Raw genomic sequence first — 13,807 nt, forward strand, 5'->3', positions numbered from 1 at the left:
CTCCAGCCCCCCCTCCCCCTCACCGCCACCGCGTCTTGCTGATAACGCCAGGACAGCTGGGACAAGGTGGGTTCCCGTCCACCTCCAGAAGGTCCTCGTGCGGGCTGGGCAGGCGGCGGGCAGCTGTCGGGAAAGCAGCAGGCAAGGGGACGGGGCTCCTGCCGGGTGCCGGCACCTGCCACGAGCAGGCATACGGGTCACCCCGACTCTGTTCTCGGTGGAAGTGTCCCCGGCTGTAGGTCTCAGTGGCGATGGGGGAGTTAATCCCCAGCAGCCGGATGAAACCAGAGAGGAGAAGCCCCCAGGAGACAGCTTTGACATGTCGCTCTGGCTCTGCCATCCCCAGAGCAGGGATCCCGAGGGCCTCTGTTCTGCCTGGCCTGGGGTCTAGATCCCATGCACCCCCCAGCAGCCCAGGGTAAATGAGGCCCGTTGGCGTGGTTAAGGCCAAAGGAGCATGAGTGCCTCCCACCCGCTGTGCTGAAGGCCAGAGCCAGGCTCAGCCAGGCCCTGACAGCCACCGGGGCCTGCACCTCCTCGGGGCACCTGGGTCCACCTGAGACCCTCCCTGCTCCTGCCTCAAGCTATGTGTCTTGGGCTGGGGAGTCGGCTGTGTGAGGTCTGTACAGGCAGAGGCCAGGATGCTGAAGACCCCAGGGCTCAGTTCCCAGAGCCCTGCGGGGGAGGAGCAGCTGCTCACACAGATGTCCCCATGTGGCTTCCCAGAACAGCCCGAGAGTGGGGCACGCCGGCCGTCGAGGCCTGCTGGGGCCCCGTCTGCCTGGCGTTCCTCCTGGAAGTCCCCACGGCTGGCGCTCAGAGGCGCGGTGACACTTCCAGGAGAGGCTCTGAAGCAGCGGAGGCTGAAGCCAGAGCCAGTGGTGCCGTGTCTGGGAACCCCCCCACCACCCAGCTCGTCCTGCACACCTCAGTCCCATCCTGGGGCCCCCAGGGCACAAACTCTGCACCGGCAGGAGTGGCCGAGGGTGCCTGGGCGTCTGCTGCCACCACGTGGCGGATTGCAAGGTCACTGGACGAGAGTGCCTGACGCCCGGGGTGTCACAGAAGCCCCCTCAAAGGCCCTCCACCTCCAGGCCCCCGCCCCTGGCCCAGGACTCCGGGCGCTGCACTTGGTCGTCTCACATTGCTTTTTATTTATTTACTTATTTGGCTGCACCGGCTCTTAGTTGCGGCACGCGGGCTCTAGGTCCCTGACCAGGGATCGAACCCAGGCCCCACCCCCAGGCCCCACCCCCCGCACCCCCCCACCCCGCATTGGGAGCGCGGAGTCTTAACCGTTGGACCACCAGGGAAGTCCCTCTATTTCTTAATTAAGGGAACTAAGCTCCTCCCTTTTGTAAGGAAACGGGGAAGGATCGCCCGGGTCGTCAGAGCTGGACGCCCAGGCTCAGGGCTGCCGATGCAAAGGGAGGTGGCAGAGCTAGATCAGGCCTGGAAGCGGCGGGTGGGGACGCCAGGACCCCCAGCTGTCTTCCCGCGCAGTTCCTCCTCCTAGAAGCCGCTGCAGACCCCAGGCCTGAGGGGTGAGGGCGGCATCCCCCGGCTCAGCTGGAAAATGACTCCCTCAGGGCAAGGCAGCCTCCCGACCTCAGTGCCGCCTCCGCGGTGGACGGAGGAACCCTGGCCTCCGTCTCCCCAAAGGTTGGGGTCAGGATACCACCCTCCGATAGTGCCACAAAGGGGAGGTCACCTCATGGCCTGCGGAGCAGGTCGTGGGGTCCCCAGGGTCGGGTCAAGCGCCCAGGTGGGGGTGGGAGTTGGGGTCCACAGCTCACGTCTGGCCGTGCGGGATTGACTACGGGGTCCTGGGTCGGGTTCTGCCCCGGCGCGCCGGGAGTGCCCGGGGCGGGGTCTGTGCCGGGGGCGGGGTCTGTGCCGGGGGCGGGGCCTGTGCCGGGGGCGGGGTCCGGCGCGCGGGCCGCTCATTTCCGCCGGACGCGCTGGCTCCGGGAGGATGGAGGCGGCGAAGAGGTCGAGGTTGAGACTGAGCCGCCGGAGGCCACCCTCGGGGGTCCGGTGAGGCCGGGGCTGGGGGCAGCAGGGAGAATGGGGAGGCTAGTGTCCCCGGCCGAGCAGTGGCCGGGTGTCACGTCCCCACGTGCTTACCCGAGCCCGCCTCGGACCTGCCCCGCACCCCCAGCTCTTCCCACCCAACCCCCACCCGCGGAATTCTCACCTCCCCACGCCGAGCTGCACACCTGTCCCCCCCCGCTGAGTCCTCCCTCCTGTGCCCTCCCCGCCAGCTGAGTTCTCACCGCCCCGTCGCCCCAGGTCCCCGAGCAACCCCCCCGGTTCCCCTCCGGACGGCGGCGAGTGTGCGCGGCCGTGGGCTGAGCTGCTGCGCGCCGCGTGTGCGGAGCTGAACGTGGACGGCGAGCCGCCGCCGCTGCCCGCGTTCCCCGGCCAGGTGCGTGTGCAGTGGTCCCCGCGTGGCCCCGGGTCTCGGGCTGGGGCGGGGCGGGGCGGGGCGGGCGCGGTCCGACGACCCCGTCTTGTAGGAGCCCAGGCGCAGCCCTGAGCGCGCGCCCCCGGAAAGCTTCACCGTGGGAACCGAGACCTTCTCCTGGACGCCCTTCCCGCCGGCCCCGCGGCGAGGCGGGGACCCGAGCGACTCCGACCGGGTGCTCCGCGAGGCCCTGGGGCGCACGGGGTCCTCCGCCTGGTCCCCCCAACGACACCCCGCGCCCGAGCCCCGCGGGACCTCCAGCGCCGAGGAGCAGCCGTCCGTAGAGGGGTTGCCGACACTGCAGAGTTGCCCCATGTGCCAGGCCGTCTTCGCCCCCAGGTGAGTGGCTCCCCTGGGCCTTCCCTCCCCTCTGCTGCCACCCGGTGGCTCTTTCTCTGTTTGGAAACCACAGGCAGTTTCAGAAGGCTAGGGTAGCTGAGCGCGACTTTGGCATTCTAAAGTGATATTTCACGCAGAAAAAGTTGGTAAAGCACAGAGACGGTGCTGATCAGCCAGAGAGCACAGGGGTGCAGGTCTGGGGGTCTACTTCCTGGTCCACCGGCCTGGGGCCCTGCTGACAGGCTGCAGTCTCCTGGACGGGGCTCCTGGGACTCTGCAGCATGAGGGCAGGGAGGCTCTGGCTCCAACCGGGTCCTCCCTGACATCCGGGAACCGGGAGGTGACTGGCATCCCCGGGTGGACTGCCTCCAGAGCCAGTCCAGGCTGTGGGTCACTGAGCAGTTTTCTGTTACAGCCCCTCGGGCACCTTCCTCCGTGGGTGCATTGCGAGTTTTAAAAACAAGACTTCATTTCTGTGTCTAGAGATACTTATCTCTTTTTAAAAGTCTAACGTATATTTTTATACCTTTTTAAAAGTAAGGGTGGTGGAATTGGACTTCGTTAAGAAGTCCCAACTGCCCAGCTTGCGGGCCACATGTCACAAAGCCGAGGACACAGGTGTGTGTGGGGGGTCATGGGGGTCAGGATGGCGGGAAGGAGGTTGGTCGGATGAAGGGGGTGGACGGCCAGTTGCGGTAGCTGGACGTGCTCTGCGTGTCCTGCGGCCTGGAGAGTGGGTTCAGTTACGTGCCTTGTCTTTGGTTTTCCAGAAGTAAAACCAGTGCTGGCGGGTGAAGGGAGCGGTTTATAGAACTAGCAGCCGGTGACAGACAAAGTCATCAAACCAGTGAGCAAAATGCGTGGCATGAAACTGCACAGGTCTGCAGCCAAATATCCAGGCTCCTCCAGTGGCGACCCTTCACTGGGGCCTGGGCGGCTCGGGGTGGGGAGAGTGAGGACGAGGGCTGAGGAGGTGGCTGTCCGCAGGGGGGCCTGTGGGCGAGGCCCCCCAGCCGGCACAGGTCTGGCGTGGCGGGGGGGGGGGGGCGCGGGTGCAGCAGGTGTGGCAGCCGCGCTGAGATGCCCGTGCTCCTCGTAGCGCTGGAAAATTTTTCCTAGACCCAGAGTCTCACCGAACATGTCTCTTGCCTGTACTGATGCTTCAGGACAGTTGTGGGCTGCAAACACCAGCTCCCTCACCAGTTTTTTTTTTTTTTTAAACATTTATTTATTTATTTTTGGCAGCATCGGGTCTTAGTTGCAGCACATGGGATTTTTTGTTGCAGCGTGCGGGCTTAGTTGCCCTGCAGCATGTGGGATCGTAGTTCCCCGACCAGGGCTTGAACCCGTGTCCCCAGCATTGGAAGGAGAATTCTTAACCACTGCGCCACCAGGGAGGTCGTCCCCCCCCCCCCCCCCCCACCCTGCCTACGAGTCTTGATGAAGCCATGAACGCTTTTTAAAATATGAAGTCCTCTTGATTCGTACCCGTGGAAAGAACGTCTTCTTGGCAGCAGACGTGCAGCCCAGCCCCTCCGTCCCGGTCTAGGGGTGGCTTTTGTTCTTGGATTACTTGTTTTTCTACACAGTCTAAAAAAGGACTCCTAGATATGTTAGAAAGAAAGTTCTAGTCTGAGCTCTTTAAGCAGTTAGATTGAGGCTGGGCAGAATGCCTCGGGTTTGCAGAGTACGTGTCAGTGCGGTTGGGTCCAGGCCTCCGCGTGTCTGGAATGCTTCTAGCAGGTTCTTCCCTTTGATTAAGAAGGAGAGAGCAGGCCCTTGCCGGGCCACACCCCGAGCCTGCAGGGTGACAGTGGAAAGCCCCCCGCCCCCCGCGCCCCTCCACCCCTGGGGCAAGGGGACAGGTCAGGCCATTAGGGGACAGAAATGGGACTGTCCCACGCTTGCTTTCAGTGATTCCGGGGACTGTTTTTGGGCAGAGATGGAAGCCCTGCCGCCCCTTGGAGCAGAGGGATGGCCTGCTGGGCCGCGGGAGGTGCGGGCGGCCTGGGCGCCGCGGGCAGTGAGACGGTGCTTGTCTTTCTCGGAGCCTCGCGCTTTCCGGGTCACTCAGAACCGTTTGTTCTCTGAGATTTTTCTCTGACCTGAGGGCTGTCATGTACCGCGTGTGTGTGAAAGCCCCTCTGGGTCCGTGAGCTCGGGGCTGGTTCCGGAGATTGGCTCCCACTTGCCACCTGACGTGAGGACGGGAAACCAGACAGGCACCGTGTCCGCGTGATGAGACCCACGCCAGCCCGTGGGGTCTCACGCGCTCCGAGGCCCCTGGAGGGTCGGAGCAGAGCCCCCTCCTGTGCTGGGCCTCCCATCCACGCACCGGGCACGAGTGGGAGACAGAGGCAGAAGCTCAGTGTGCAAGGTGGACCCGCCACGAGGCTCCTGTTGGGTGGGGTGTGTGAGGGAATCCCAGACTGTGTCCCCACCGAGGGACAGTGCCGGGCAGCCCCCGGACGAGGTGACCCGGTCCAGATCTTAGGGTCTTCTGGTGGCCTCGGAGAAGGCACGTGGAGGGGCTGCTTCCCAGGACGGGCCGAGGGGCCTCTAGGGACTCGAGGAGGCACTGACCGGGGGCCTCAAATCCCCAGGAGGAAGCAGAAGGCCACCCGGACTGGCAGGGGCTCCCGCGAGCAGCAGAGGCCGCCGTGGGCGTGCATCAGGGGAGAGGCCGTGGCCCTCGGGCTCGCTGAGCCACGCGGTGAAAGGAGGTCATTTCAGGCTCGGCGCCGGGACGTAGTGGTGCAGGGAAGGGCCTGTCTACTCTGGCCAGGTGACCAGCTTGGTCTGCCGAACGCCTGGCTCTGCCGCCCTCTGGGCACCGTGGCTGCAAGCTGACCGTACACGGGCCACCAGCACATGGGGGACAGTCATTCCCGGCCTCTCCTCCTTGATGGCATCAGACGAGGTCAGGGATGGGAGGCGCCCGCTGTGACCGGCGTCCACTCTCCCCTCCCCCACCCAATACCGAGGGGCTGACCCGTGGGCCTTGGAGCCCCACTAAGTCCTCTTCCCCAGAGGGGCCGAGTCCCTGAGTGAAGAAGACAAATTCTCAGGTCTGAGGCGCACACCCACCTTCGTAGTGACCGCCCTCCTAGTCACCAGCGCTCACGCCTTTTCTTTTTTGGTTGCCAAGCAGGTAGTTTTCGAAGGAAAGCTTCGGAGGGAAGGAGGGAAGGGGGACGCATGGGGCATTTGTTGGTGTGGACACACCTGGTGGGCTTGTCTGACTAATGAGACAGAGCCCCCGCCATGCGGGGTGGGGACCCTGCCCTCCTCCACCTGGGGGGGCCCCGTGTCTTGCCCACGCCCTTTACTCGGGACTTTCCGACATAGGGTTCCCCTCAGTCTCAGACGCAGGTGCCAGGTGAGCCTGGGAACGGGCATCCAACAAGCCTTCTGGGCGCCCTGGGGACCTTGGACCCAGGAGCAGGGTTTGGAAAGGCCCTTTGTGGTTGGGGGGGCCCCCTCCTTTGTTCTGCCAGCTGAGGGCACAGTCCCCGGTTTCTCTCCAGCTACTCTTTGGTGCGTGGTGAGCACCCAGGAAGGGCGTGAAAGCGGGTGTTGCGTGCTCTGGCCGGGCGCCCTCCCTGCCCGTGACCCTCTCCTCTCCTCGCAGGCTGACCCAGCTGGACATTGAGAGCCACCTGGCCCAGTGCCTGGCGGAGAGCACGGACGACGTAGTGTGGTAAGCAGCCCGGCCCGCGGCTCCCCCTCCACCGGCTGGGCCACCACCCCTCCCCTCTGCATCCCCCAGAGCTGTGTATTAAAGCGCGTCAGCGTGAGGTGTTCACGTCCCACCTCTGTGTTGAGGCCAAAACATTGGGTCCTTTTTCCTTTCTGGGTGATGCTGAGCAGCGTCATGACTGAAGTGGACAGAGCAGCCCAGGCAGGTGACAGAGACAGTGTCACCAGCAGTTCGGGTATTTGTACCCAAGTTGGCACAAGAACGGACGCTTTGCTCACCCCTCCGACTCGGCTCACATTTCACAACCGTGTTTTAAAACCCCAGGTGAACCTGCTCCTTCTGCAGCTGTAGGTCACTGCCAGCAAGGAAGACACTGTCACCGGTGCCTGTCATCACCCGCAGGGGTTCAGAGCAGCTCCCCTCAAGTCGGGAATTCACGGGGAGGGACAGGCCCGCCTGCCGGCATCTTGCGTGAGCTGTGTCTCGTTCGTGCTCTCAGTGCCCATGGGAAGCAGGGCCAGGGAGCGTGTGCAGGTAGTTTTCCTTCCGGTGCTGTTGGCCCACAGGTTCTGGAAGAGCCTCGTCTCCAGCACAGCCACAGTGGCTGCAGCACCGGCGGGAGAGAGGGGGTAGGATGTGGAAGCCTAAGGTTAACCCCCAGAAGTTGGTATTTTCCTTTCAAAAAGGGCTTCAGACGAGCCATGAAAAGACACAGAGGAAGCCTCAGTGCACATTTCTCGGTGAAAGACGCCAATGTGAAAAGGCTACACGTTGTGTGATTCCAACTCTAGGACATTGTGGGACAGGCAAAAGCCGTGGAGACGGTAAGGAGATCAGTGGTCTCCAGGGGTTAGCGGGGAGAGGGCACAGACACCAGAGCACAGAGGAGTTTTAGGGCAGGAAAATACTCTGAACTACAAGGGTGGTTATGCAATACGTGGATCAAGCCTGGGTCCAAACCCACAGAATGTACCGCTCCCAGGTGACGCAGCAGAGCAGGTTCTTCCCTTGTAGCAAACGCACCCTCTACGGGGATGCTGGGAGATGGAGGCGGCAGCGGGGGGGGGCACATGGGAACTCTGTACCTTACCCTCACTTTTGCTGCGAACCTAAAACTGCTCTGAAAAATAAAATCTGTTTTTTAAAAATGGCTTCAGAAGCCTTTGCTCCTTGGAGACGCCTACTTCTAATGAAAATGACAACAGCACGCAGTCATTAACGTCTTTAATGTGCAAGACACGAGCGGGTGTGGCCTTGGTGGGCACCCCCTCTGCAGGAGGAAGGCCATGGCCACGCGCTCCGCCATTCACTGTACAAAACCACAGGGACGCGTTGACCTCTTTACAGTTCTGACGGCACCAGGTTCCAAGAACCGTATCAAAAGGACACCGTATTGACTGGAGCCGCTGGAAAACGTTAATGATTTGTTTCCAAACCCCACCTCAGCACACCCTTCACCTTCTTTAATTTATAAAAACAAGTGACTGTGCACAAAATCTCCCCTCACCAGGAGCACAGGTCACGCACATGTCTTGTACACGAGCAACCGCACTGGTGACCGGGAAGCTGTTTGGCAACACCGCAACCTTGATATAAATGCCTTAAGTTTGAACAGATCCGTGGCCCCTGTGCTGTCTGAGCAAAGATGTCACCATACCCGATGCAGCACGCGACCCCTGTTGGGAGGAAGGGGGCTCCTGAGGCCGTCCGTGACCCTGTCCTGGGCAAGTGGGGTCTCCCCCGCCCAGGCGACCTCGCAGCCCTCACGCGTGGCTCCAGGACGACATCACCGCGGGGCTGCCACGCCCCTCAGGCCCAGGCAGCTCTGACTCTGGTCCGTGGTCCCTCATTTCCGTCTCTGGAGGTGGGTCCTTCTGGTCACAACTGGGGTGCTGGTTGGGACAAGCCTATACACGTTCCGTGGACACAGCTCTGCCACCGGGGCCACGGGCCTGGGGAGGCTGGCATGTCTGCGGAGGGTCACGGTGAGGCAGTGGCTTCTCTGTTATCCTTTAATTACTGTGATCCGCCCGAGGCCGCAGACACATGGAGAGAAGCAAGGCCTAGGGGTGTGTGGCGATGTGGGACATCCGGGGACTGCTGTCCCCGAGGGTGGGCAAGGCCCCTGCCACCCCCCCCTCCACCCCCACCCCCCACACACACACTCTGCCTGTCCCTGAGCCACACCTGACATGTCAGGGACTTGCAAGCCCACGATTTACCTCGTTCTAGAAAACCTTGGGTTTGGCTTTTCACTTAAGAGGGTGGCCGAGTGACACGTGCCCCCTTTGCAGATTATGGGAAGTAGGGGGTGAGCCGTGCCCAGAGATGCATGTGTGAGGGTATTCTAGATTTATTGTTTCACTTTAAGGCTAGGACCCATCATACATATATCTTTTTAAAATTTCTAATTCTGAGCATCATTATTTCTGATAAAAATATTTTCCAACAATCTGATACGTAACACGAGACACCACACAGGCACTGCTTAGCGTTTCCAGAAATATATTTTGTGCGGATTTAGTTTTCAAATTGTTTTTTGGTCTACGGGTGCTTTGGTGAGCCGTGTTTTAGAACCTCTATGATCCAATTTTCCTGGTCAGTCTAATGCCTGGGTCGGGACCAGTGGTGCCCACCTGGTGAAGGGGGGACCTGGGCGTCAGACCACAGGGGCTACTGACATGCTCGGTATGAAAATACTTGTTAAATATTAACAACAGGAACTTACCAGGATTTAGAAAATGTTCCGAATTTGTAAAAATGCTCCATTGCAGTGGATCCCCGCAGGCACTTACGCTCCCGTCCCCGGCCCGCGCCTCCTCCGGGTGGGGCCGTGCCTGCGACGCTGGGCGGGTGCCACCCGCGAAAAAAAGGCATCAGAGGGAAGCTTCAACATCATCGGGACACTTTATTCCTCAGGACGTTACAGGCTAACTCTCCCGGCGGAGCAGGTCAGTTCTGTTTCTGTGGAAAGTGTGCACCTTCGAAGTCGGGGACACTTTCTCCCTCGGACACGGGCACCGCGGAGGCAGGCCGCGGCGCAGGCACAAGAAGCAAGTTCCTCTGGTGCAGGCGGCCGCGGGCCGCATGGAGGGGCTGTTCTGCCCGGGCCGCCAGCACCCAGCCCGGCATGCATGCATGCGCGGTGGTCGGGGACAGGCCCGCACCGTCTGCCCGCGTCCACGACGAGAACGCGGCGCCTCACGCGGACTCCTCGGCGGACAGGAGCAGCGGGTGGGTATATTCAAACCCTTCAAACTCCGACTGGTCGATCCTCTTGAGGACGTCCCTGTGGGTACCGGACAGGGCAGGCTCGACGGGCCGCGCGAGACCCCGGCCCGCAGCTCGGGATGCCCCGCCCCCGCCCCCCACGCGAGACCCGCCCACGTCCACGCCCCCGCAGCTCAGGACGCCCCGCCCGTCCGGCAGGTCTTACTCGTCGTCCGGGGTCAGCTGCACCGGCTCGCTGGTGAACTGCGTGTCGAAGTTGTCCAGGCCGTAGTCGTCTGTTATCTGCGGCTGGAAGGGCGGCAGGGCCTGCTTCTTCCCCAGCTGCAAGAAGACACGCGGTCAGACCCACGCGCGCCGGCTCAGTGCCCGCTTGGAGTTTGCACAAACATGAACCACAGAATCGAACAGAGAAGAGACCGCCTTTAAATATGCCTCATGTTTAAAGACCGATTGTTTTTCTCTTAAAACAAAGTCCAGCAGGAAAATTTTCCAGTCATAAAAACCCTACTTGAGCTGACAAATGCTGGCAGCGCAGGCCATGCGGGATGTACCTGGGATGGAGCGCAAAGTCCGACCACCCACGCGGGATCCCACGCCATCTGGGGTTTGCGCCCCCCTCGGCAGCCCCACCACTTAAACCAAAGGAGGCTGGTTTGGGGAAGTTTCTTCCTTTCTTAATCTGGGAACCCAGGTCATAAAGGAGCTGGGACCTGACAGGGACGCCCACACTGGAACCCCTTCTCCCAAAAAAGCCTTAAGTGGCCATTTCTATGGTTTTCTTTTTATATGTAAATTTATTTTCGGCTGCATTGGGTCTTCATGGCCTTGCAAGGGCTTTCTCTAGTTGTGGCGGGCGGAGGCTACTCCTCGTTGCAGTGCGCGGGCTTCTCATTGCAGTGGCTTCTCTTGCTGCGGAGCATGGGCTTCAGTAGTTGTGGCACGTGGGCTCAGTGGTCATGGCTCACGGGCTCTAGAGTGCAGGCTCAGTAGCTGTTGGTGCACGGGCTTAGCTGTTCCACGGCTTGTGGGATCTTCCCGGACCAGGGCTCGAACCCGTGTCCCCTGGATTGGCAGGCGGATTCTTAACCACTGCGCCACCAGGGAAGCCCTCTATGTATTTCTAATCCCAACGGGATGCAAGGCAGTAAAACGCTCGTCAGGCGGGAAATGGGGCGTCTCAGGACCCAGGCTCTGCTTCCTACTCGACATTTAGGAGGATGAGACATGCTCATGCCTGGAGAGGGCGAGTCGCGCTCTGGGGCAGAGCAACTCAGCGCCACACCGCTCACAGTGAGGACGGAGGACGGCGAGGATGGAGCAGCCCCCACGTTCACACACTCGGTGACATAACCCACCCTCCCACCCCCCACCCAGGTGTGCGCTGTGCACTTGTGCTGGGCCAGGCGCACTCCTAAGAACACAGATCGAGTCGTAAGTGAGAGATAAGGTCCTGCCCTGTGGGGTCTGCTCCCACCCACACCAGCCACGTGTGAGCCAGCAGCCAGCCCTCCAGCCCGGAGCCCTCAGCTCTCAAGGCCCGGAGCAGCTTGATTCAGGAAAAGGATGACCCAAGCCTTTCGGGACTGGCTGCCCCCTTCCCTTGGAGGGTCTGAGTGAGCGCTGAGCCTGGAAACCTCCACCTGGGTGGGGCCTCCGTGGGACCCTGTCCAAGATGTGGAACTGTCCCAAGGCCCCGTGTGGGGAGAGAGCGACAGCCGAGTCAAAAATAAGCCCCCAGCCCAGCTCAGCTCACACCGGCTCTTTGCACTGTGGGACCCAGAGCCATCAGGAACTCCAGTTATAGCAAGAGAAACAAACTGGGCCTGGAATGTTGAAACATGTTCCATAAGTTTGGGGACTTGGGAAGGACGAACGCAGGTTCTGCTGGCGAAGTTGGTGCATGAAATGAGGATGCCACAGAAACAGACGAATCCTTCCCAGGAACGCCCAGGTGTCAGGGCTGAGGCCCGCGCACCTGCCAGGGCCCCGGCAGAGGAACGCCTGTGTCTGTCACCCAGGGGATGCAGGAGCAGAGGGAACGGGCCGACCCGCAGGCAGAGCGGGGTCACCAGTGTTCGTGTGCGTGCATGTGTCTGCACGCCCGTGCACACACTGCAGTCACAAGGCCCCGGCAGCTGGTAGGGTTGGGCCACACCCTGGGCACTGTTACGGGGACACAAGGCCTTCCCTTCTTCCCTGACTTTCTTTCATGCGCAAGTTTCCGTATTCTTCTGTATGTATGAAATACATTCTGGTAAAAAGTGAAAAAAGGGGGCATTTCTTACACGATTTTCCCTACCTCAGGTCTCAGGCTGCTTTAAAAACATTTAAATAGCAAGAGTCAGAACAGACCATGAGGCAAGCACAGCTGGGTGCTGGCCTGGGGTCCTCTGAGCCCACCCCCTACCCCTGTCCCTGCTCTGGGGGCCAAGGCTGCCTCAGTCCGTGGCAAACCCCCCCGGAGTATCCCATACACAATGTCACCTCCTCTTCCCTCAGTCAAAAGCAGTGGACGAGGGACTTCCCTGCTGGTGCTGTTGATAAAACTCCGCCCTCCCAGTGCAGGGGGCCCAGGTTTGAGCTCTGGTCAGAGAACTAGATCCCACACGCATGCCGCAACTAAGAGTTCGCATGCCACAACTAAGGACCCCACGAGCTGCAACTAAGGATCTGGCAAGCCACAACTAAGGAGCCCACCCCCACAACTAAGACCCATCGCAACCAAATAAAAAAAACAAAAACAAACAGTGGACGAGAACGGTGCCACCCGAGTGATGTCCCGTGCATCCCACCACTTAGCCCTGCGGTGTTATGGGAAAGAGGAGGGTGGCGGCTCCGGTTCTGAGGAGATGGCCTGAAAGAGGTGAGGGAGCGGTGGAGGTCGGGGAGGGGCACAGCTGTGCAAAGACAGGAGCGGACCTGGTATGTCGGGCGTCGAGGGGATCACGAAGCCCCAGCAGAGGAGGCCGTTGCTGCTAGGGGTCAGGCGGGAAGCAGGGGACCAGCCCGGATGAGGGTGGCTCAGACCCAGGTGGCTGCAGTGGGGGTGGGAGAAGGTCCAGGCCCTGGAGGTTGAGTCCCTGAGGACTGGGTGGGTCAAGGTCCACTGCAGGGGGGAGGGGCAACAGTGCACCGGGATGTCCTATTGGAACTAGCTAGCCGGCCAAGCGGAAACGTCCGGGAGCTGAATCAACTCAGGTGGATGGCAGCGGTCACAGACCGGGCACCCCGCCACGGGACCCCCCCCAGCATGGCATGGACGCCCAGGCAAGGCTGTTCCCAGGACCTTCAAGAAGCAGCCCCCACCCCCAGGGGCTTGTCAGGCCCCCTCCTTGTTCTTCATGAGTTTCCAGATGGCTCCCCGCCCATTTCCACCCATCACACCCCCCTCGAGGGCCGCCCACCGCACGGGGCGGGGGGCGGTATCAGATTCCGCGCTGCTTTACCAGGTCCCAGTCTATACTACGGAAGAAAGCGTGAGACTTGATGTCGGAAAATCCAGTCTGCGGCCGGCAGCCGAGCCTCTCCTTAGGGTCCTGGGGGTCAGAGTTCAAATGAGGACAAGTCAGCACAGAGCAAGGCGGCCCCTGATTCCCGTGCCCAGCAGGGGAACGGGCCTGCCCTCCCCGGGACCCTCCCCGGGACCACCCCCCGCCGGCCCAGCACCCAGGCGAAGGCCAGACGTTCCCTTCATTGGAAACGCTTCCTCCCGGGAAGGTTAAGCTCCTCCGGGAAGTTCCTCTTTGGCATCATTTCTCGTCGTTACGTTTTGTCAAGTGTGAACAAGCATCCATAGGACCAAGGAAGGATGCAGAGAGCCACACCCACACCCGACACTAAAAATGCCAACCAGCTGGTGGAGCCGTGGCCCCAGTAACTGAGAAAGGGCCGCAGCCACAGCTGGCTTGGCTGCCACGGTGGCCACGAGCGTACCTTGTTTAAAAATCCTTTCAACACGTGGGAGGCCTTGACCGAGAGGAACCGGGGGATCCGGATGGGCTTCTCCAGGATGACTGCAACGACCCGGACCGGGAGGTGAGAGCCAGCTCCCTCTCCGTGCCCAGCCCCCG

At 61.3% G+C, this 13,807-nt stretch overlaps 2 protein-coding genes across 3 annotated transcripts in view; one reads left to right on the top strand and one right to left on the bottom strand.

Annotated features, from left to right (window-relative positions):
• The first annotated feature begins 1,930 nt into the window (after nucleotides 1-1,930).
• FAAP20 (FA core complex associated protein 20) lies at nucleotides 1,931-7,064 on the top strand. Of its 2 annotated transcripts, XM_022598768.2 has the most exons (5): nucleotides 1,931-2,037; nucleotides 2,293-2,428; nucleotides 2,520-2,806; nucleotides 6,438-6,506; nucleotides 6,677-7,064. In XM_022598768.2, exons 1-5 carry the CDS (start codon nucleotides 1,976-1,978, stop codon nucleotides 6,855-6,857), a joined length of 735 nt encoding a protein of 244 aa, XP_022454476.1. In that variant the 5' UTR covers nucleotides 1,931-1,975; the 3' UTR covers nucleotides 6,858-7,064. The 2 variants fall into 2 exon arrangements, with proteins under 2 accessions (XP_022454476.1, XP_089758031.1); XM_089901905.1 differs by having other exon boundaries at nucleotides 1,935-2,037; nucleotides 6,438-6,794.
• A 2,330-nt stretch (nucleotides 7,065-9,394) lies between these two features.
• Nucleotides 9,395-13,807, bottom strand: part of PRKCZ (protein kinase C zeta) — a 98,745-nt gene continuing 94,332 nt past the window's right edge. The window contains exons 15-18 of the mRNA XM_022598764.3: nucleotides 13,671-13,750; nucleotides 13,184-13,273; nucleotides 9,943-10,058; nucleotides 9,395-9,795 (exon numbers count right to left, since the gene is read on the bottom strand). Coding sequence (XP_022454472.1) covers nucleotides 9,708-9,795; nucleotides 9,943-10,058; nucleotides 13,184-13,273; nucleotides 13,671-13,750 — 374 coding nt within the window. The 3' untranslated portion in view covers nucleotides 9,395-9,707. The remainder of the gene's footprint in view (nucleotides 9,796-9,942; nucleotides 10,059-13,183; nucleotides 13,274-13,670; nucleotides 13,751-13,807) is intronic.

This window comes from Delphinapterus leucas, chromosome 1, assembly GCF_059928025.1.
Source record: "Delphinapterus leucas isolate spDelLeu-1000000601 "Yukka" chromosome 1, BTC_Dleu_Yukka2, whole genome shotgun sequence".
Classification (NCBI taxonomy): Eukaryota; Metazoa; Chordata; class Mammalia; order Artiodactyla; family Monodontidae; genus Delphinapterus; species Delphinapterus leucas.